Source organism: Camelus dromedarius, chromosome 2 (assembly GCF_036321535.1).
Source record: "Camelus dromedarius isolate mCamDro1 chromosome 2, mCamDro1.pat, whole genome shotgun sequence".
Lineage (NCBI taxonomy): Eukaryota > Metazoa > Chordata > Mammalia > Artiodactyla > Camelidae > Camelus > Camelus dromedarius.
Genome location: NC_087437.1, coordinates 5,430,536 through 5,454,016, shown reverse-complemented (window position 1 = coordinate 5,454,016; position 23,481 = coordinate 5,430,536). Strand labels below are relative to the sequence as shown.

The 23,481-nt window shown below is 47.3% G+C and overlaps 1 protein-coding gene across 2 annotated transcripts in view; it reads left to right on the top strand.

Moving 5' to 3' along the window:
• RFTN1 (raftlin, lipid raft linker 1) overlaps positions 1-23,481 on the top strand; it is a 177,748-nt gene that overhangs the window by 11,733 nt on the left and 142,534 nt on the right. For both annotated transcript variants that reach the window (XM_031469711.2, XM_031469661.2), the window contains exon 2: positions 6,337-6,489. In XM_031469711.2, coding sequence (XP_031325571.1) covers positions 6,345-6,489 — 145 coding nt within the window. In that variant the 5' untranslated portion in view covers positions 6,337-6,344. The remainder of the gene's footprint in view (positions 1-6,336; positions 6,490-23,481) is intronic.

The following is a 23,481-nucleotide window of genomic DNA, read 5'->3' as shown; positions in this document are numbered from 1 at the left end:
GCAGCACAGAAAACTTGAAATATAGAGAAAACCATAAAGAAAACGCTACCCATGACCTTACGGCCCGGAGGAAAGTTCTGTGAACGCTGTGGTCTCTGTCTTGCCAGCTAACGAAAGAACGTGGATTTTGATGTACTGATACACACATAGGCACTTTTTAAAAAGTGGCACCGTGAAATAATCCCATTTCATGTAGATTGTCCTCTTCCTGGTGTGGAATAGGAACACTTCCAAGGGGTCAGTTTTAGTTTTCCTGGGACTTCTGTCTTAGATGGTTTGTAGGATGTCAAGATTTGACGCATTCTGAAAGGTTGATTGGATTTTTGGGTTTTATTTACATTTCTGGGTGGAGAGAGATGTTCTTATCATGTAAAAACTTTTTTTTTTTTTAATGGAGGTACTGGGGATTGAACCTAGGACCTCGTGCATGCTAAGCATGCAGTCTACCACTGAGCTACATCCTTGACTCTGTGGAAGCTTCTTGATTTGAATCACCAGTGCTTACTTTGGGTGCCTGAATGATGCAATAAACACACTTACATCTTCACATGTGGGATTTGAGTGTAGAAATAAAGGATAAGTGTAGCAGCTGATCCAGCATTGTTGCATATCATTGCCCCACCTCTGGCTGCTTGTCTGGAGCTGTTGGCAGTTAAAATTAGCTTTACCGTCACCCTCAGATTAGCAGCTAGTGTGGTGAGTGAGGGCTCACTCTTAATGAAACTAATTTGTATTTGAAAATATAACTACTTTTATTGCCCCCATTATTTAAATACGTGCATGCTCACTGATGATAAAAAAGAACCTTTAAACTGAGGGATTTTTTTTTTAAACCCTAGCTGAAAAAAAAAAATCTTTTAAGGGTGTAATCCTTTTTTGAAGTGGTTTTTTAGGATTTTATGGGCATCTTGGGAAATATTTTAAAAACAAATTAGAAATACTTTGAAAATCAAAAGGTAAACATTTCAACATTTAAAGTGGCCCATGGCATTGAGCCCTATTGCTGATCAACCTTTTCTGGAGCCAAGTCTAGGGCAATGAGCCCTGTTTTCCATGATGGAGATTTCCTGTGTGTGTCCTGCGCTCTGCTCAGACTTCTACAACAGCCAGTCTCACTGCCCCGTGTGTATCTGTTCAGTGTCACCTGTGAGCTCCTTGAGGGGAGAGCCGAGTCTTTCCACTTATATATTTCCTAACTGAGGGCGTGACTCAAATCAGACCTTAATAAATGTGCGTTGGATGAGTGACTGTGAGATCTTGGAGCATACAGTCCTTCTCCGTGGAACTGACGGTGGCTGCATGAATTGGCCCCACCTTCTACCAAAGATACGCCTCCTTCCAGGTTTGATTCAGCAAGAATTGATTTTCCAGAATGTCATCACTGAAGGATCTTTACTTACGGGGCATTTGCAATGTCTAGTGTCCTCTCCGTGTAGTTGGGCCTCAGACCCTTCCAGTGGTTTCCTTATTTTCCTCCCTAATCAGCCTCCAGTTCCTAATTACTTTTAACCAGTTTCTGCTCGAGAACTATAAGTATATTTCTTGGTCTCTTCTCCCACTGTCTCACCCTAGGAATGGGGAAAGGACTCCTTTCTTTTTTCTGCCTTTGAAGACCTCTTGGATGATTTTTCTTGATGCCTTGATGCTAGAGAGACCCAAACGCATGGGTGCAGGGATGTCCTTTGGGACGATAAAGACAGAAAAAGAAGTGGGGGAAGGTATAGCTCAAGTGGTAGAGCAAATGGTTAGCATGCACAAGGTCCTGGGTTCAACCCCCAGGACCTCCTCTAAAAAATAAATAAGTAAACCTAATTTATTACCCTCCAAAAAGACATAAAAAGAGGAAAAACATCTCTGTATGACTGTAAAATAATCAAAGCTGATTGAGCAGTGAAGTCACACGTAAAAAAGGTCACCTGGTTTACTTTAGGTGTCAATGTCAAGTGACCGTAGGAATTTGGAGGGGCAGAGCTCTAGGGGTTGGATGGACCATAGAGAAGTAGTGGGAAAATATCATCGCACACGGGTGATTTTTAGCAAGTGTTCTTTACAAAACAGACAGTCACAACAAAAGGAAAAGTAGCCAGGAGCAGTACCACTGGTCATGACCCCACCAGGGACCTAATGCCCCAGGGTGAGCAGGTGCAGAGGGGCTCTAACCCCAGGGCTCCCAGAGGGTCTCACCTTCCACCAGGCTTCTCCCAGGCCAGCGTCTGGACACCTGAGTGGGTCATTCATGAGGAGGACCTGCACTTACTGTCCAACTCAGCAATCGCACTCCTGGGTGTTACCCCAGAGAAATGAAAACTTATGTCTGCATAAAAATCTGCATGTGTATAAACATACCACTGCTTCTTTATCCAGTCATCTGTCTATGGACATTTAGGTTGTTTCCACGTCTTGGCTATTGTAATAGTGCTGCTGTGAACATTGGGGTATATTATTATATTTAGTTGTGGTCTATGTATACAGTGGAATACTACTCAGCCATAAAAAAGAATGAAATAATGCTATTTGCAGCAACATGGATGGACCTGGAGATCATCATTCTAAGTTAAGTAAGCCAGAAAGAGAAAGAAAAATACCATATGATAGCACTCATATGTGGAATGTAAAAAAAAGTTAAAAGGACACAAATGAACTTATTTACAAAACAGAAACAGACTCATAGACATAGAAAACAAACTATAGTTACCAGAAGGGGAAAGGGGTGGGGAGGGATAAATTGGGTGTTTGAGATTTGCAGATACTAACTACTATATATAAAATAGATAAACAAAAACGTCCTACATATATATATATGTAGCACAGGGAACTATATCCAATATTCCTGTAGTAACCTATAATGAAAGAGAATATGAAAAGGAATATATGTATGTATACGGATGACTGAAACATGATGGCCGTGAACAGGAAATTGATACAACATTTTAAACTGACTATATACTTCAATTAAAAAAAAAAGAATTTATTTAAGAAAAATCCTCACATGAATGTTTATAGCCACTTTATTCAGAATTAACCTAAACTGGAAACATCTCAGATGTCGTCCAAGGGTGAACGGCTGAAGCAGGCCCCTGACTGCAGGCTGGTGCCCGGCCGGGGAGGCAGCTGGCCATGGTCATTTGGAGCAAACTCGGGGTGTAGATTAGCTATTATTACATGACCAGTCACACCAAAATGAGAGGCTGAAAACAGTAACAATGGCGTCTTCTGCTCCAGAGTCTGCCGTCTTGGCGGGTCTGGTGGAAACAGCCTGTCTCTGCTGCCACACATGATGTCAGCGGCTTGCCGGAGGCGGAGGTTTGACTTCCAAGACGGCTCACTGGCCCGATGGCTGGCAGCTTGGTGCTGGCTGTCCATTCCTCCCCACATGGCCTCTCCTTGGGGCTACTTGGGCTTCCTCATGGCATGGTGGCTGGGTTCCAAGAGCAGCTGTCCCAAGAGTTGGGCAGTGGATGCTCCCAGCTTCTCAAGGCTGGGGTCCAGAAACTGGCACTGCATCATTCCAACACTTTCTGTTGCAAGCAGTCAAGGAGCCCAGATTCAGGGGAGGTGACGCAGACCCCCACCTCTCGATGGAAGGAGTGTTACCTTTGAGAGCCATATTAAAAAAAAACCCATCATGCTTACCATTTACCTTCTGCCCTACTAGAGACCTCGACTCCGCTGAGACACGCACTGAATGTCTGCGATAAGGATGTGCAGCCTCGCTGGGCACCATCGGCCTGCATCGGGCGAGACTGTGCCTTCCCTCTTCCCTCTGCCTCCACCTCTCACTGCCCTCGGAGGCCCAGCCCCAGCCCTGGCCCCCACTTCTTGTGGGATTCTAACATGAGCGGGGGTTGGGAACCTCAAAGCATCAATAGTGAAGTTTACAAAATGTACAACATCCTGGAAGGCACTGTTGTATCTTTGTTTTCCTTTTCCTAAGCTAGATTTACTGACTTGTTTGAGCGTAGTAGGGACTACAGTAGATATTTTTCAAGTGATGTAGAAGTCTTTCCTGTTTTGACAGGGGTGGGGTTGGTGGAAGAGTGCAGGAGGGAACCAGGAGGGACACGGGTGTGCCTGTAGCAAGCAAGGTAGGGCCCTTGCATGAATGAGTAAGAGGAACACATTCACACTAAGCTTTGGGTGGCTAGCGATGACTCTGCATGCCTCTCTTCCCAGAGGAACTGTGTTTTAGATGCATTTACTTAACCAGAGTTGCATGCACTCCAAACAAATTAATCCCTAAAATTTGAGACCTCAAGGATTCAGCTATGTTCCTGGCTGGTATGGCTGACTGGTACTGTGTCTGATCACATAGATGATTTGCCCAGAGCCTCATCGTGTCCTGTGAGACAAACGTGGTGCCCTTTGGGGTGAATTTGGGCAGAGACCTCAAGTTTGAGATAGTCTGAAACCTTAAATTCAAAGTTATGAATTGGGAGTTTTTCTAATACTTTTTGGCATACACCCCAACCCCAAATTTGTCTGAGTCTTTCATATTTATCCCTGGAATCCTCTCTTTTTTTTTTTTCCTGCTGTCAGTGAACCTATCCTTGATAGAAGAAATTAAATCATACTAAAGTATTAATGGCTACCAGGAGCTTGGTTTGTTGCCCTTCCCAGGGAGATACTTGCAGACTCAAAGGTGATACGAGATAGGGTGTTGTCAAAGGAATGAATTTCTAATGCTGAAATTTACTTAGGAGGAGAGCAAGAATGGGAAGATTTTTGAGGAAGTCCCCAGACACTCAAACCTTAATAGAGAGGAAGACCAGTGAGTGACTGGGAAAGTCTCTGGGTTACTTCCAGTTCTGTTTCGGCAGTGACAGTACTCGTCTCACCAGGTTACCTGATCCCCAGCACTTAGGGTCCTCCCTGCCCATTTCTCTCCTGCTTTGCCCCAGTGATGCCAGCTGGCTTACTTTTTAGCAGTTAAGTGTGCAGCCTCTGTACATATCAGCTATTATATCTGCAGAACTGCAGAGTATTTTACGAGTAATCAGTTCATGCAGATTGCACATAAATCATGTCTGCGCTGGCCCTTTGGACACTAATGTTCCCTTATTAAGGCATAAGTAAACCTTCCTGTTCTCATCCATCCTTCCAGACTCTTTTTAATTACTGAAAAGAATAGCCTGGCTGTCCCTGCACCAGCCTCTTCCATGCCCCTCCCTCCACGGCCTCATGGCTTTTGTGAGGTTCCTCTTGTTTTTTCTGGAACTCGCCAAATTGCCGTAGGAAGCCGGGTACCTTATGAATGGATCAAGCGGGAGGAAATTCTTATCTTGAAGAGGAAGTGGCCACCACGTTTCTGTTGGTGATATTCTTGGCCAGTTAATATTTTGTGAAATATGTCCCGATAACAGCACAGGGGCCCCGGAGAAGGGAGAGATTGATCATGCTGAGTGCTCAAAAGGCAGCTCTCTCCCACTGAAGTCTGGGGAGAGGCTAAGACGGCATTTCATGAATGTCACTCTGCCTAAGTAAACAGAGAACCCTCGTTGTCTTCAATCCCCTGAAGACTGGACTCCCGGCCCGCCCTCGTGTGCACGTTCTTTTCACATTTCTCCATTTTCTTCCAATACCGTAGCCACAGATCTGTGCTCTGATACACATGGGTTTCTGCTTCCAGTGTCTTCGGCCCTGCTCTTAGCGTTCATCCAGTCTTCATGGGTCTGAAACGACCCTCCCTGAGGATTGGACGCGTACCCTGTCCCTGCAAACCTTTGGTCTAAAAAAGAATACACAGGGACTTTTAGACCAGGCCCATAAAAATACCGCCATCTGCTTTTAGAAATGGCTGGGGAATGTAAATTCCTGTCTAAATGATTCCTGTCCAGGGTAGACAGGACTTGGGAGTTTGGAAATTGTAACAACAACTCATTATCTTCTCTTAGCAACCACAGCCAAGTGACACATCTCGTTTTTTTTTTTCTTTTTTCAGATGGGCTGACAACATAATGCCCCATTATTGCTTTTTAAATCCTATTTTTTAATCCTGTATATGGGTTCTAGTGGAACCGAGGCTCTCTGAGGTATTATTTCCCCCAGATAAGGGAAAATATGATATAAAACAGGTATGTTTCTGGTGTCATTTCAAAATCACAGGCTGGCTGGTAATGGTATCTTATCAGTGAGCGGAGCCAGCCTGAGTACTGAGCTTCCATCCCCTGGTGTTCAGGCCGCAGGCTAAATTGTACTCTCGGTTTCAGGAAGGCTGAGTTCTTCATGGGTTCTTCAGGGAAATGATGGGGGTCTTTTCTACGACGGTGTTTAAAAACATCACCTCCGGAGAAAAAAAATCATCCCCCTCTTTTTTTTTTTTTTTTTTTTTGCTGACAGCTGCTGAAATGGGTTGCGGATTGAACAAGTTGGAGAAACGTGATGACAAACGGCCTGGAAACATCTATTCGACGTTGAAGAGGCCTCAGGTGGAAACCAAGGTGGACGTGTCCTATGAATACCGCTTCCTGGACTTCACGACCTTAAGTGCTGGTGAGGATGGGGCTCAGCACCGGGCTGGGCGGGGATGCGGCTCAGCTCAGTGGTGGGGGCTGGTGGGGGAGGGAACTAAAGGGCTGTCTAGAAGGCACTGCTTACAGAAATAAAAATACAGATTTTTAGGTGACATCTTTCACTTTTTGAATGCTAGCAACCCATTTAAGTGGTTACAAATTTAAAAACATGTGTGAGCCTAATAGCACAAGTGGGTGGGTTGAGTTTGGCCCACAGGCCAACTCATTTGCAGACTCTGCGTCCTGGAAGCCACGTGGGGAAGGATAGTCGGCCCATCACCTCATATTAGCCGCCTGTCCCCCCCAGATCCCCCTACCCCTTGTCCGCCGGTGTCTTTCCAGACTGTTAGTCCATTGGGCTTGGCTGTGCCACGCCCCAGCGTCCCAGTGGCCCCGGGGTGACTGGCAAGTGCGGGTCAGTGTTTTCATCCCGAGCATTTGCTGAGCACCGACTGTGTGCAGAGAGTTGGGAGGTGTCGTGGGGAAATCAGGTAGCAGGTCCTGGTTTACATAAGCTACCTACCCAGCCAGAGAGGAGACTGGCACACGGGAAAGCCCAATGGGGAATAATTGCAAGTGGGAACCACATAAACTAGGTTTTCGGATGGCCCGCAGTGTCCTCTCCATCTATATTTGTGGGAAACAAGATTGAAAGGAAATACAGCAGAATGTTAAATACTGATTGTCAGGTGCTGAGATTATGGGGGAATTCTTTTTCTTTTTTTCATTTTTTTTTTTTTTTGCACTGTGGTTACATTTCTTTTATTACTAAGAAGAGAACTTTTAGCTTTTTTTAAGAGTTAACTTCCAGAAGCACGTGCCCTCCTGCCGCCTTCTGCTTCGTCCCTCCTCTCTGAACTGTTCCCCTGGCCTCCTTCCTTGTTTCTCTGCTGCCTTGTGTACCCACACTGCTTTCTTTGATTGAATTACCTGTTGTTTTCTGACTATGAAGTAGACATAGGTCCATCAAAACAAGTTAGGAAAACCCTGGAAAAACCCCAGCTGGTCTCCCAGCTCCTCTACTCGCCCCTCTCCAGGTCCCGTCCCTCTTCTGCTCAGAGCCCTGCTGGGGTTCCCCCACCCCGAAGGGCACCAGCCTCCCTCTGCCTCATCCTCCTGCTGTTTGTCCTGTGTATTCTGCCTGTTTCCCGCACCCCCTCAGGGCCTTTGCACTGGCTGTCCCCTCTGCCTGGAAGTCCTCCCAGATAGACCCTTGGTTCAAATCCTTATCCCCCTTCTCTCTGAAACCTCCTGACCTCCTGCCTGTTGAACATTTCTAGCTTCCCCCCACTCCCCAGCCCTTTCCCCTCTGGATTTTCTCTGTAGCACTTCCTGCTGTCAACGTGCTATTTACTTTGCTTATTGTTACTCATTTCCTTGTTTATTGTCTGCCTTCCTTCATTAGAAGGTAGACTCCCTTCTGATGAGTGCAGGATTGTCTCTTTTATCCTCTGCTGTGTCCTCGGTGCTGGAAACAGTGCCTGACACACAGTAGATAATCACTAAATACTTGCTGAATGAGTCCTTGACATACATTTTTATATCCCACTTTTTTGCAACTTAACATCCTATAGTGAGGCACACACCCTGTCGTTCCAGATGTTTCCCAAAACATGATTTAATGCCTACATACGCTTTGATCACTCAGGGTGCTGTAATTTATTTATGGTCCTCTTTCATTGGACATGGGAGTTGTTGCGGGCTTTGGGCTGTTAAAAATCATGCTGTGATATGCAGTGTGGTACATACATCTTGGTGCGCATTTCTGATTATTTCCCTGGGAATGACTGAGTTGAAAGATACGACTGTTTGAACTAATTACCACGTCGCCCTCTAGGTGGGATGTGCTGGGTGGGGTACAGCACAAATCTGATCACACCGAACCCTTTGGCTGGTTTCCTGGATAAAGGATGGGGAGATGCCAGCTGGGGCTCAGGCTCTGCGGACCCCCTCACTTGTGCGCGGAGTGAGGGTGCCTGGGCCCTTGGCCTTGCTAGCTGTCCCCACCGGGACCCTCCCTTCCAGTACGGTCAGACCCCTCCTCCTGCCCAGGGCCTGCCCCACCCTCACTGTTGCCAAAATCCCACCCACCTGAAATTGCTCCTTCTGGACATGCGTCCCACCGGAATGGCTCTTTTCTGCACGCCTGCGCTTGGTCAGTACCATCCTTGTGACACTTTAATTCCGTCGTATGTGAAACTCAAAAGAGTGTTTCCTTGGGGGCAGAGCCACGCCCTGCACATCTTTCTGTCCGTCTTTCTTGTCCGCGCTTTCTGGCTGGGAACGGCGGCTCCTCAGTGGCAGGGTTCCAGTCCACCTTCAGAGACCCTGTTACACCTGCTGACTCTGGCCCTGCCCGCCTCGCAAGTCCCTTCCCAGGAGTTCTGATGCTCTCTTTCGTTGCTGCTCCAGAATGGAGCCGACATTTGTTGAGAGCCTGCTGTGTGCCAGGTCCTGTTGGAGGGCGTTAGCTCCCTGATCTCATTTCTTTTTTAACTTTTCACTTTCCCGAAGTATGATTTAAGCAGCCTACACCGCTCCCATGTAAAGTGTTCAAACCCATGGAACCACCTCATCGAGATGCAGTACGTTCCCGTCACCCCAAAGTGTCCTGCTGCTCCTTTGGGGTCTCTCCTTTTCCCCAACTCTCTGTCCCTAGACAACCAGCGATCTGCTTTCTGCCGCTGATTTTATTTGCTGGAGTTTTCTGTAGATGGAATCCTGTGGTATGGAGTCTTTTGGGTCTGGCTTTTCCCGCTCAACTGACTGACTTTGCGATTTCGTTGTTCATGCTGTTGGGTATGTCAGTGGTTCATTCCTGTTGTGCCTCTGAGCAGTCGTCTCGTGTACGGATTTATCAGTGTGTTTTTCCATTCACCTGTTGACAGACATCTGGGTCATTTCCAGTTTGGAGCTGTGACAATTTAAGTTGCTGTGAGCATTCGTCTTCATGTGGTTTCTTACGTCCTAGCATCCCAGTGAGGTGGGGATACACTCATTCCTTTCTTGCAGGAGAGGAAGCGGACCCTCTGAGAGGTTAAGTAACTTTTCTAAAGATGCAGTGCTTGGAAGTGGCTGGGAAGAATTGGAACCTAAGTCTCTTGGGCATCCAAGCTCTTGTGCCTCATAAACCACCAGGTGCCAGACAAACAGGCGTTAACACCAGGCAGAGCATACTGGCTAGAAAGCTTGTGTTGTCACGTAGAGGGGCCCCAGACCCCTCCTCCCTGTGCAGTGTGGGCCGTTGGGGATTTTTAAGAAGCGTGCAACGTGCTTATTGTTGTAGAGACGGTGCTCATCTGACTTGAACAAATGACGAGCTGGGGCGAGGGTGTCAGCCCACGTCCACCTGCTGGCTTAGGCAGGAAGGGGACCACCTGCACTTTTACAAAAGTCCAGGTTTTATTTGTCCCCTGCTTCTAGAGCGCGGTGCTGCTGTGGCTGATACTGGAGGATGCAGCCTCGCTGGTGGGGCTGGGGGGGGCTAAAAGCAGCCAGAAAGTCACAGTGAAGCAAGGAAGCTGCCCCAAATCTCAGTTCTGGGTGATCTGATTGGGCCTTAAATTTTCAACTAATTCTGGTCACCGAGGGGTGAATCTATCCTTTGATGGGTTTCATCACAAACGGGGGCCCATAAAACATCACAATTTCTGCAGAATGGTGCCTCATTATCCCTTTGATGCGTGCGTTTTGCCAGCTTCTCTGTGCCGGGTGCTCTCACACGGCTGGAGGTCTACCTGTGTTGACACAGAAAACAAACTTACGGTTACCAGCGGGGGAAAGAGGGGGTGGGATAAATTAGGAGTTCAGGCAGATACACACTACTATATACAGCAGAGAGAAACAACAGGGTCCTACTGGATAGCACAGGGAACTCTATTCAATATCTTGTAAATAACCTATAATGAAAAAGAATCTGGAAAGGAATATATACATATGTATAACTGAATCACTATGCTGTACACCAGAAATTAACACAACATTGTAGATCAACTGTATTTCAGTTAAAAAAAAAAAAAAGGAAGCTACTGGCGTCAGGTCCGTGAGAATCCACTGTGCTTTTTGTGTGTTTGGTGTGGGGACAGTGGGCACAGTCAGCGACCTGTCTGATGAAGTTAGTGCCTGAGGCATGATCTTTGCTTGACCTGTCTGGTCCTCCACCGTCCAGTACAGGAGCCACTTAAATACAGTCATTGATTACAACCGAGTGAAATGAAAAATGCGGTTCCTCTGTCACACTGGCCACACCTCACGTGGGGCCAGAGGCTACCCTATTGGACAGCGCAGGCGGAGAACCCAGAGTCACAGGAGATGCTGTTCTAGTTGGCTTTTGAGGGAGGAAACTCGGTTCCAGGTGTGACTGCATCTCTCGTGCAGGTGGATGTAGAATTTCTATTATGAAAGTTTGCCCTGGGCTTCACTGGGAACCCTAGGATGACCGTTCATCGATTCCACAAATACTTACTGAATGTCGACCAGAGCCAGAGGTGGTGTGCTGAGGACACACCGGCGAACCAGACGGGGGCTCCCATTGTCATGTTGTCCTAGTCCGCTCGCCTGCCGTCACAGAATGCTCCAGTGCTCCAGACTGGGCGGTGTAAACCGCAGGTATTTATTGTCTTGCAGATCTGGAGGCGGGAAGTCCGAGCTCAGGGGGCCAACATGATGGGTTTGTGCTGAGAGGGCTCTTCCTGGCTTGCAGATGGCCGCCTTCCTGCCGTGTCTCCATGTGTCTGAGACAGAAAGTGACCCCTGCCCTGTCTCTTCCATAAGGACATTAACCTCAGAGTAGTTACTTCCTTACTCCAAATGCAGTCACGTTGGGGGTTGGGGCCTCCACATGCGAATTTTGAAGGGACACAGTGTGGCCCACGGCACTGGTCTAGCCCACGAGTCCACATTGCTTCAACAGCTTTTACAGGTGAAGAACCAAGTGATTGTAGTTCTCGATGCTAGCGTGCTGGTGACAGAGGGGATGTGGTGGCCCATAGTCTTGTTGGAAGTGTGTGTGCGTCAAGGAAGATTTGAGATCTGCAGGTGGATTTGGAGTTAGCCAGGTGGGAGAATGAGGGCGGGGGAGGGGATCTTTTCAGGCAGAGGGGACAATGTGTGGGAGGGACCAGAACACGGAGACCACATTACGTATGTGGGAAGCTGGAGGTGGTTCAGGTTGGTTGGACTGTGGTCTTTGGGGGAAGTGAATGAGGGTCAGATGACTAAAGGTCTTATGTCTTAGGTTAAGAAGTCTGGGCTCTCTCGAGAGCCCTGAAGGCTTTTAAGGTGGGGTGAGGGTAGGTGACATGATCAGATTTGTGTTCTGGAAAGCCCGCTCTGGGTTTACAATGAGAAAGAGTAGAAGAGGGGAGGGTATAGCTCAGTGGTGGAACGTGTGCTTAGCATGAACGAAGTCCTGGGTTCAATCCCCAGTACCTCCATTAAAAAAAAAAAAGATGGAAGAGATGAAACTGAAGAGAAAGGAAACCATTTGGAAGCCATTGCAGTCATCAGGCAAAGGGTGAAGATGGCCTCAGCGGAAGGAGTGACAGGAGGGACAAGAGAACTGGGCGGGGCCAAGAGATTAGATGGTGGGCCCAGTGGCTCACTGGCAGGTGACGGGGCGGGGAGTGGGGGAGGAGGGTTTGCTGGGCACGGGGTTGCTCTGATCCCGCTTTAATGCATTTTCGGATAATGCTCTCACTTGGTCATCCAAGTAGCCCTGAGAGCCAGACGGAAGGTATTTTTCTCTTTTTTTTCAGATGAGAAAGTTACCTTGACAGGTAGTAAGTCATAAGTGGGAACAGAATCAGTGTTTGAACCCCATTCACAGAGGATTTTTCTCCTGCACCTGAAGGAGAGCTTAGTGCAAACCTGCCAGGCCTCCTGATGGTGTCTCAGTATAAAAGATAACTTTATTGGAGGGTGTGGAAAAGAATAACTTTATTGAGGTATAACTTACATTCAATAAAATACACCCATGTGAAGTGAATGGCTTGATGAGTTTTGGTGCAGGTAAACACGTGTGTGATTGCACCATGCTCAAGATGTGGACCTTTTGCATCACCCCAGAAGATTCCCTCATGCCTGCGCCCGACAACCGCTCATCTGCTGTCACTGTAGGTTAGTTTTGCTTCCTTTAGAGCAACCTAGGAGTGGAACCAGACAGGAGGCATTCTTCGGGGACTTCTCACACTCAGCATGACGCTGTCGGGATTTGCCCCCGCCCTGGTCTCCGTCAGGAGCTCGCCTTTGTGTTTCTGAGTAATACTCCATTGTTTGGCTGTGCCGCGATTGGTTTAATCGTTCTCCTGTGGACCGGCTTGGGCTGTTTCCAGTTTGGGGCTGGTTAGTAAAAATGCCGCTGAGAACATTCGTGAACATGTCTCATGTGGACACGTGTTTTCATTTCTATCGGGTAAATATGTCAGAGTGGAATTGATAAGTGTGTGTTCCCTTTTGTAAGAAACTGCCCAACTGTTTTCCAAAGTAGTTCTACCGTTTTGCATTTCCAACACCACGCGTGAGAGTTGGTAGCTTTGTTTTTCACATGTCATCACTACAGTTGCTCACTTAGTGTTGCATTTAATCAGTTTTTTTAATTCATTTTAAAAGTTTTTTTTTTTTTTAACTGAAGTGTAGTTGATTTACAATGTGAGTTTCAGGTATACAGCAAAGTGATTCAGTTCTCCAAATACATACATACATATATATATATTTTTTTCCAGATTCTTTTCCATCATGGGTTACAGGAAACTAGAGTCAATTTCTCGCATTTATCAGTTTTCAACAAACTAGCAACAGTCTTGCGAGGCAGGGGGAGTTAACCTCCATGGAATAAAAGTGTGCATCGAGATCTTGAGTTTGGAGTTTTACAAATAACTTGCCCTAGGCCACCGAGCTGCTGGCTGTTGGTAGCAAGCTCCATCCGCTTACTGAACTGGGGAGCCTTCACTCTGGGCTCTTTGGTTTTTCAGTCTCCTGCACGCTGCGCTGGGTTTAACCCAAAGCGAATCGCTGCACTGTGAAAACATTGAGAAGGACCTCGTGCCCCGTTGCCCGTCTCCTTCAAGCTCATCTCTGTTTCTCCTCTTAAACTCTGGCTTATAAAACATTCCCACGACACATATTACAGTTTCTAGCATCAGCTCCCATTGCCACATTTTTTAAATTCCCATCTTAGTAGTTTTCCTGTCTAAGAGGTCTTGAAGAGCTGACCTCTGGGATTTTTTTCTGTGACATTTTGCTGACCAGGCTCATACTTGGATTTTGGCTGCCGGCATGCTAGCCTTTAGGTCTGGATTTCAGTTTTGGGTGGTCGTGATAATAACCCAGGGTGACATTCATTATGCAAAACGTGTATTGTGCAATGAATCAGTTAAGGGTCCGGTTTTTATTTCGCTGCCGGCCTGGGGAACCTTATCCCAAAACACAACGGCAGAAGCAGCTGACACTCGTTGTCTCTTTCAGTTGTCTGTCTAATCTCTTTACAAAACCAGGAAAAAGACTAATCTAAGAAGATGAATCACAATTTACATGAAGGTGTAAAAGCTAACAGGTGAGAGTGTTTTGGGGCTAAGAGCTTGGGTGCCCAGTGGCTTGTTTTAAATCCCCGCACTGTTAGCCTGCCTGCCTGACTTCACTGGTCGTCCAGGGAGGGGGTAAGCAAGTTCTAAGGGAGCATCGAAAATGATGTTAGCCTCTGGAGAAAGACTGCGGGCCTTCAGAACTCATCATTTCCTAAAAGAGTGGTTCTCCAGCTTGATGGTGAGTCAGAATCACCTGAAAAGCTCTTTACAACCCAGAATCCTGGACCTCAGAATTCCTGATGCGTTGAGTCCGGGGCAAGGCTTGGAGATGCGTTTGTAACAAGTTCCCGGGTGATGCTGACACTGCCGGCCTGGGGACCACACTGAGAACCTTCAGAGACCAGATGGGACTGCAGATTTCTTTTTTTTCCTGAGTGGAGATGGCAGAGAGAAATGATAGTGGTGTGATTTTTTTAAGTATAAAAGAAATTCAGTAAATATTTGCATACATGACTCTATTTTATGAGCAACTCATATTTTATTTCCTTGAGGAATATATTGCAATATATTTGGAAGGACAGGCCGTATTCCTAAAACTAAAATACTACCAGTTGACACAATGATTCTCAAACTTTGCTCCAAAAAATTTGCAGGGAGGACCCCGGGCGCAGCAGAAGGAAGAGGGGTGAGATGTGGGTTGAAGGAAGACTTCTGTGCTCCTAACGGGTGTGTTGCCCGTGGTCCAGGGTCTTGGAAGAAGGGCCTTGACTAGAGAGAATGCCCTTCCCATTGTCCGGGGGGAGGGGGAGGGGTAGCCCGGCTGGGGGACAGTCAGTAATCTGGCTGTGGCCGCCACACACTGGGCATTTTAGGGGTCCAGTCCCCCACCACAGCATCTAGATAGACCTTTGTTTTTGTTTGCACGGCTCTTCACAGCGAGCTGGAAACACTCCACAGTAGAAGCAGATCTGGGGGCTGTGGCTGGGCCCCGGTGGTCATGTGATCCAGCCTCCTCCTTGGCCCCTTTCTGGAAACCTTGGCCTCGGTGAGGTCTCCACCACCTCTGTTCCCTGCGCCCCTTTTCTGCTCCTTTGCCTTGCCCTGGCCACTCTGACCAGGCCCGGTGGAAATAACCTGGAGTCAACAACCTAGACTGAGTGGTGATGGACTGAACTTGAGTCTGTGATGGATGAGGGGGCTGGCTAGGAGTGACACCCGCTCGGCTGCAGGTGCCTGCACGCAGGCATGAGTCCTGCTTTCAGGGAGGCCCAGCGTAGGAAGCTTCTGGAAAGGAGGGGAAGGACTTGGGGGATGGGCGGTTATTTGCGTTACAGGAGGAGTCTTGGTTTAAAGTGGGTTTCGCCACGGGGTTCCTTTAGTGGAGCCTGGAGTGCCCTGAAGTGTTTGTTTTGCCATCCATAACGAGGTATTTATTACCTCTCTCTAAAGATGATACCTGCAGTTTAGAAGTAACAAATTCATCTGTAACGTGGGCCGCTTTTCAGCGGAATTGAACATCAAGTCACTGATGTTGATGGCATATTTTTCTCAGGGAAAACAAACAAACAAGCCTGGAAGCAAAATGTCAGACGCCAGGAAGGAGGGGAGGCAGATGGAGAGGTGGGCCCAGGGCAGCCCTTGATGGGACCGCGTAAGGCAGGAGGGCCCCTGGCTGCGGTGGGGGGTGACTGTTCCCATCCTCAACACTCAGCTCATCCCTGAGGGAGGGTCCTCCTGCTGCAGCCCTAGCCTCGTGGCAGAAGGGCCGTCTGCTTCTGTGTCCTCTTGGTTTGCTGAGGACCCTTGCAGGTGACAAGGTATAAGGGGAGCAGCAGACTTGGATGATGATGACGACATTATTATGATTATTATCAGTAATGGTAACAATGGTGATGACTGCTAATGAGCCATGCATCGTGCTTAGGGTAAATTAATCTTCAGGGGATCCTGATTTTCCAGATGTGGACATGAGGCTCAGAGAGGTCACCCAACCTGCCCACGGTCACACAGCAAATATGTGATAGGGTTAGAATCAGAACTCAGGCTTGCCATCTTCAAATCTTTGGTTTAAGCGATGCTGCTGGTACCACACATCTCTCAGGTACAGCTTTGAGGCTTGGTAGGCTCTGATGTGTCATGTCTGAATGTTGGTCTTTCTACTCTTGGGGACCTAGAGTGTATGGGGGTTATGATATAAAAACTGGTTCCTACATTGGAGTTCGGAAACCACATTAAGATCATTGTGCCTGTAACCTGCCAAGAATCACCCCTTTTCTTATTTGCCAAGATCACGAATGCTGGTGAGTAACCCACTGGAGTAGAGTGTTGCATTGTATTTGTTGCTGATTTTAAAGTCAGGCTGTTTGATCTCTAGCTCAGATCTGGAGGCCAGGTCTGAACCTGGGCACGTGGGGGTGGCCGCCACGTGGTCTCCATCCTGTCAGCGTGCCAGGCTCAGAGTTCAGCCCGTGCTGAATATAGACTCTTCCTTTGCTGAAAATAGGATTTGCAGAGGGGTGGGGAAGCAGTTTTCTTTCCTAGAAAATCGCTCCTTGCTCCTCTAGGTTGCACTGACTTCTGTGAAACCATCTGTTCCTTTCAGTGTAATTTCCAGACAATTAGATTGAACAGTCTCTTCTGCCCCATGTTTGGCTTCTGTTTCCTCTCGCTGTTCATTAATAAATTGTGTAGCAGAGTTTTCACAGGTAGGGGGTGTGTGTATGTGTATATTTATTTAATTTCAGTTGGGGCAACCCTGGTCGAGCACTGTGAATTTATTTAATTTCCTACTCATGTTTCATTTTCGGTTTTTGTTTCTTTAACTGCTAAGAGTGGGTTGCATTTTTTTTTTTCCGCTTGTTTTGTGTTTAAGACTCAAAAAAGGAAGTCAGTTGCATGAGTTATGAGTTGAGGTTTGGGTTGGGGGTGGACCCCAAACAGACCCTGTCTTTAAGCAGAAGGTACAAAGAGCGGTAGGGACGTGGGTTCTCATAAACCCTGTCTGACTGCAGATAAATACACTTTTACAGAATCTGTGGGGATTTTGAAAGATAAATGAGATAATACGTATGACATGGCTTTAAGCTTTTCTGAGCAAAGCTACGAAATACATCTTCTGTATCGTTTTTGCTTTTGAGAGCGCAACCAAGACTGCTCTTCGTATTAATGTTATTGTTAAATGTTCACTAATGGAGGTAATAAGATTAGATTAGAAAGGAGGGCATTCTTTGCATTCCTTCCTTGATGTAAAAACTCTTTCTGCTCTTTTCCCAGCTACTCTAAATCCAGACCAAGAAACAACTCAGTCTTGTGTGAAAATGGACTCGGGGTGTGTGTATGTGTGTGTTTAAGCAGTAAATTTTCAGCAACTTAAGGCTGCCTTCAGTGAAATGAAATTCCTTGGTGATGACTGTTATCTGTCAAAGCAAAGCCAAATTATTTTTCTGTAGGGATTCATAAAAAGCAGCACTGTGGTGGTGGTAATAATTTTTATCTAATTTGGGTAAAAACAGAACAGAAAACCAGTTAATGTTCGAGGCACCCTACTAATGATTGTTATTAGCGATTGCGCTCCAAAGAATTTTTATCAAGCGGCTTTCTCCAATGTTTTGACCAGATTTTCCTGATACTTTGGAAGAAAGGGGGCCTGTCGCATTTTCTCTATGAAATATTTTCAAGTAGTGTGGGAAGGTAGGTGATTCCGCCTTCAAGTGGCTTGTCACTGCCATTGAGTCTAGAAAGTCATTTCCTCAGTCTCGTGTTTCAGACATGCGTTAAGCTGTTCTTTGTTTACAGGTCCCACCTCCTGAGAAATAGAAGTTAGGTAAGCAGTTGGTCCTCACTGGAGTCATCAGCAGCTGAGAGTTTTTTCCATCTCGTTGCACGAGCATGCTTTTCAGGTGCATGTATACAATTCATTATGAGGAGGGTGCGTTCATTTGACGGCCTTACTGGGCCCTCTGAAAAGAGGAAGAGGATTTTGCCAGTTGGGTATCCCAGGTGGGAATTCAGAGTTGCTTGGTAAGCATGGACACAGCATGGCGCCATATGGAAGGTATGTTGCCTTTGATGCAGGATTGGTAATGTGTTCCCAAGGGAGCTGGCGCACTAGTGGGGTAGACTTTCCTTAGTGGAGAAGGCAGTCTCATCTGACACAATTGGTTCATTGGCTGTGTATTGATTACCTGTTCTTTCTCAGGCTCCAGGCTGGGCCTCCAGAGGTGAACGAGGTGGCGAGGTCTCTCAACGTAGGAACCACTGTCTGAATCACCCCCATCCATTTCTCCATTAGTAATGTCTGAGCCCAGTGTCTGTTTTCCAGTATCTGGAAACCAGTCCAGGGTGACCATAGCCTTAACAGATGGTGTGTTATCTTGGAAAAGCATCTCCTTCAACTTAGTGTGATTTATCTTTGACCTGGTGGCCTGTGCGTGGCTGGTGATTTGTCTACTGTTTGGTTGGGGCAGGAGGGCCCTGGAAATCCTCCAGCAAGGCTGATCCCTGGGCCCACCAACCTGCAGCTTGGAAAACCCCTGGGCTAGTGCCTCAATCAGACCAGCTTCTCGGGGCTGAGGGACTCGTCTGGGCATCTGATGTCCACGGGCTGACCCCGGGGGACTTAATCGATCCATCCAGGACACCTTGGGCACGTGTCCCCAGACTCTCAGTCCACCGTGGCTTTCTTAGTCAGAAATGGTATGTTCTGCTCAAGTGAGATGGACCTGGTGAAAGGAAGGTGACTACTGCTCTGCCAACAACCTGGGCTGACTGAGGTGATGCAGAAACACGACCAGGAGCGGGGAGACGGGCACGGAGCATCCTCTGGGTCACCTTGCTTTATCCTCCAAACTGGTGGCCCAGCTGCCCCTTGTCAAAGCACTGTTTTTGCCAATCTGGAGACTGTAAGTTAAAACAAAAACCTATTCTTCTTTCTACCCGGTGGTCTGTTACCATAGACTTTGTGTAAATGGATTGGACCCAGATAACTAAAAGCCAAGAAAACTTTTCTCCTAATATCCTTTAGTTTCTTTGCTGTAAGTGAGACGTCAGAGCTGCTTAACGCAGGTGATAGGGGCCAGTGCCCCAGAGAAGTGAACCAGCCAAGGTTTTGGTCTCTGAACTGGGCAGAATCTTGCAGTCCTGGACAGAGCTTAGAGTTGGGAGCCAAGTTAATGGAGATAAAAGCAACTTTAAACTCAACTTTTCTGCTTATTTGTCGTGTAATGTTGAGCAGCATGGTAGGTCCCCTCCAGGGTGGCCCCCAGCACTCCCTACCTCCTGGGGTTCTTGCCCTTGGGGAAACCCCTTCCCTTGGGTGTGGAAGCACCTAGTAAGTTGCTTCTAGTGAGTAGGATGCCATGAAAGTGATGGATGTCACTTACAGGATTGGGTTACAAGAAGACGGTGGCTTCCATCTTGGATTCTCATTACTTTGCTCACTTGCTCTGAGAAAAGCCAGCTGCTCTGCTGTAAGCTGCCCACTGGAGAGACCCATGTGGCAGGGAACCACCAGAGGCCTCCTGCTAACAGCCAGTGAGGAACTGGACCTTGCCAAGCAGTCCCTAAGACGTTGAGCCCTGCCAACACCTGCATACATGAACTTGGATGTAGGTCCTCCCCCAGTGGACCTGGAGATCCCTTCCTGATGGGATCTCTTCCATGAGAGGCCTTGAGCCAGAGGCACCCATCTAAGCTGCATTTGGATTTCTGACTTTTTTTTTTAAAGAAATCACCAGGTTGAATAATTATAAAATATGCACAGAACTTGAACATTCCCATAAGATACAATTCAGGTCACAATTGAATTATACATGTAATGAGATATTTTGATATAATGGAAAAGCCTAGTTGGTTTTTTTAAAAGTCTGTAAACCATAAAAGAGAAAAAGCATTTAAAAATACACTACAAAATTCTAACCGGTAGGTTTAAATTTTGATTTTTTTAAAGTGAGGTAATAAATGTTTGTTTTAAGCCACCATGTTTAGGGATAATTTACTAGATGTCATTAAATAACTGATACCGGCAGTTTATGTTAAGTTCTTACTCCTCTGGGAGGGGCAGTGTTGTGAGTGGGGGAGAGGACAGACTCTTGAGCCAGGCTCAGATGCTGGTTCTGCCATTGATTGGCTGTGTGACTTTGGGAAAGTCACTTAACCTCTCTGTTCAGTCAGTTTCCTCATCTGCAAATGGAAGATGTAGTATTTTGGCTTCTAGCCTCTATTTTTGAAGAAGACTAGCTTGAAGAGGGTGCATGGGTTTTAATTGACACAACCCACAGTTTTTGCCACAGTGAGTAGAAAGAAGGGGCCGTAGTAGTAGCTTTTGTCACTCTCTCAAGCCTTTTAAATTCCCAGACCATTGGGCTGAGAGCAGTTTTCCAGGGAATGGGGCAGCTAAATAACACAGCACCTGGGGGACGGGTTTCCTTGAAGAGAGGCCTTCAACAGGAATGGTTGCTACAGTAAGTGATCTGCTTGTCTGGAAGCAAATGAGCACTGTTCATTTTTCCATCCTCTCTTTGATGCCTTGAGACATGCCCATAGCATCTCTAATTTTGTGCTGTAGGTCTTATTGAGCAGAGTGCATCTCTTCTCAAGACTGAATTATATGTTTAAGAAAAGCCTTCTGCTTCACCCAGTTATTCATCAGCCTAGATATGAATCGCTAAGCCTGGCTCCCATCTGTGAAAGTCAAGATTTGTGACATTGAAGCCTAGGGTGAAATGCAAATGCCCTGTGGTTACCCTTCCACAGGGCCCTCGCACTGAGACAAGTCAGTGCCCGAGGAGGAGCTGGAAGCCATGGGCCTCCAAAGCCCTCCGTTAAGCTGGAGAATCGGCCTTCCCTGATGCCAGCATCTGGTCACCCCAGTGACCATGACTGCTCGTCAAGAGTAATGAGGTTCAGCTCTTCCCAAAGATCTCCAATTCACTATGAGCTGTTAATTTGTAGATACAACTAGATTTTTTTTTTCCTCCTTTTTTTCCCCCTTCCTCTTTTTCTTCCTTCATCACTACTGTAAAAATAAGCATCAAATTTTTGTTTAGGGAAAGAAAAAAATATATACATATAAATGAGACTTAGCTCTCTTCAATTGTTGAGAGTTTTTTGTGTCTTCTTGCTCTTTTCACTTGATCTGCTCTCCAGCAGGAAGATAAAATTGCATTCGATTGGCACACTCTCCTGCAGGGAACCCAAGATCTGTCCCACCCTTTCTCTGTTCTCCTGCTTGTGATGAAATGGTGGGCACCTCTGGCAACTGAAACGGGATTGGTGCCGGCGATTTACCCGATATCAGGAAGGAACAGAGTCCTTGACTCATTTTTTTCCCTGTGAAAGAAACACTGTAAGGCTTGAAGCAGCTGATGCAGTGGGAATAGGAGTGGGTTTTAATGGGGATGCCATGAATAATTTACCCTTATAATGTGATAGTTGCCATTTTTCTAACCAAAAATTTTCTATTTCAAGCCCTGCTCTATGGATGAAAAGGAGGATCAATTAATATTGAGTGATGACAGCCTCCTTGCAGAGAGAAAATGGGAAATCTTGTGTCGTCATCTGCCTGGTGACTAAGAAATAGCTTTTCTTAATTGTACGGAACTGAGAAACCCAGGGGGATGTAATTCATTTCTCTCCAGCTTGCGAAATGTAAATTGAAAGGAAGGAAAAATAACCACACGCCGGAGTGGGGACGTGAACTCAGCCACAGAACAAGGTCTGACACGTGGGCTCGCTGGAGAGGAGAGGCCGGCTTCCCCCGGGATGGACCACATCCATCCACAGAGGTGTTGCCCGTGGACCGCGGTTGGCATGGTGGAGCCCCTGCCTGTAGGGCTGGCTCCCACGTCTTCTTTGGGCTTCTTCCTTCCCCTCTTCCAAGTCTCCGCTAAATGCTGCCTTTTCGGAGGGGTCTTCTCTCACCATCCTGCCTAGAACAGCCCCTCCCCTGGCCCCTTTCACTTGCAGCCTCCATCACCTATTTCTTTCCTTTGAGGAACTTGTCATCATCTGACATCATACCCTTGTTTGTTGTTATTTCTGGGGTCCCCCAACCATAATGTGGGCACCCCAAGAGCATGGCTTTGTTTTGTGCGCTGCTAATCCTCGGAGCCTCAGTGCTGAGGGCTCTTACTAAAGGAGTGAGTGAAGGAGGGAATGACGGATGTGACAATTCCAGGATAATTTTTAAACTCTTGAATGTGCACCGCAGACCTCCTTCAAGGTGTGTTGACTCCAGGCAGGGAACACAGTCTGAGCTGATCCTTCTCTGGATCTGTGCCAGGAGCCAGAAGTCCCAGGCTGCGCGCATTGCCATCATTCCCAGACCTCTGTGGCATGCCCTCAGAGGAGCCTGTTCGTCTTCATGGCAGTGATCATAGTGCCTTGTTTGCTCAGGGTCTTCTCCCTTGCTGGGTTATGAGCACCTTGAGGATAGCGGCTGATTCTTCCTCATTAACTGCTCTGTCCTGGGCATCTAGCACTGAGCGCCACGGGGCTGCCTCGGGGAGCAGTAAGAGATGCCGGGTTGGAACCATTAGCGGGTAGAGGGACCCCCTACATTTGGAAGCCCACGGAAGTGTGGGTCCTTGCCACCAGCTGTGAAAGAATTCGTGCAGCAGAGGCAGAGGGGCAAAGTGAACAGCTGCTTTGTTGCTCAGAAGAGGGAAAGGAAAGAAAGTGCTAGAGCGGGGAGCCATCAGCCAGCACGGCCACTGGAGACAGCTCCAGCTGCGGCTCCGGCCATGGGGATGTTTATGGGTGGCTTCTGCCATCGTGTCCTCCTTCCGGGGTGCTGGAGCCAATCGCCTTTCTTTTCTGTCCTTGTGCGGGCTTTTCCAGTTGTTGTCATGGCAGTCGTCAACTGTCATGTGCTGGTGGGTGTGTCGTTTAGCAGCTGAAGCATCACAGCGAGCGTGTAATGAGGCGCAAGGTCCACTGGAAGGCAGATCCCCGCCATCTTGGGCTCTGTTGGTTCTAACCAGTTCTTGTTTCTTCTCTTCGCCTCCTGAGATTCAGATAAGAGTAACTGGTGTCTATTTGAGGGAGAGATACGGGTACGATCCTGGGGGCAACAGCCTTGGTAACCAGGACCCTGCCCCAAGGCTGCACTATTGTTTCTTTTAAAAAAATTTTTTTTTTCTACAGGGGGAGGTAATTAGTTTTATTTAGTTAGTTAGTTTTTTGATGGAGATACTGGGGATTGAACCCAGGACCTCATGCATGCTAAGCAGGCACTCTACCACCTGAGCTATACCCTCCCCCTTGAGCTATACCCTCCCCCTTGAGCTATACCCTCCCCCTTGCACTGTTGTTTCTTGAATGTTCCTCCCTTGTTTCTGCATCCCCTCCCTTCCCTGATTAGCAACTGTTTGAATCTGCCCTTTGGGACTCAGGGAAGGTCAAGGAGGCTGAATGAAGTCTGTTTCCTGCAGACAAGTAACAGGGAACAC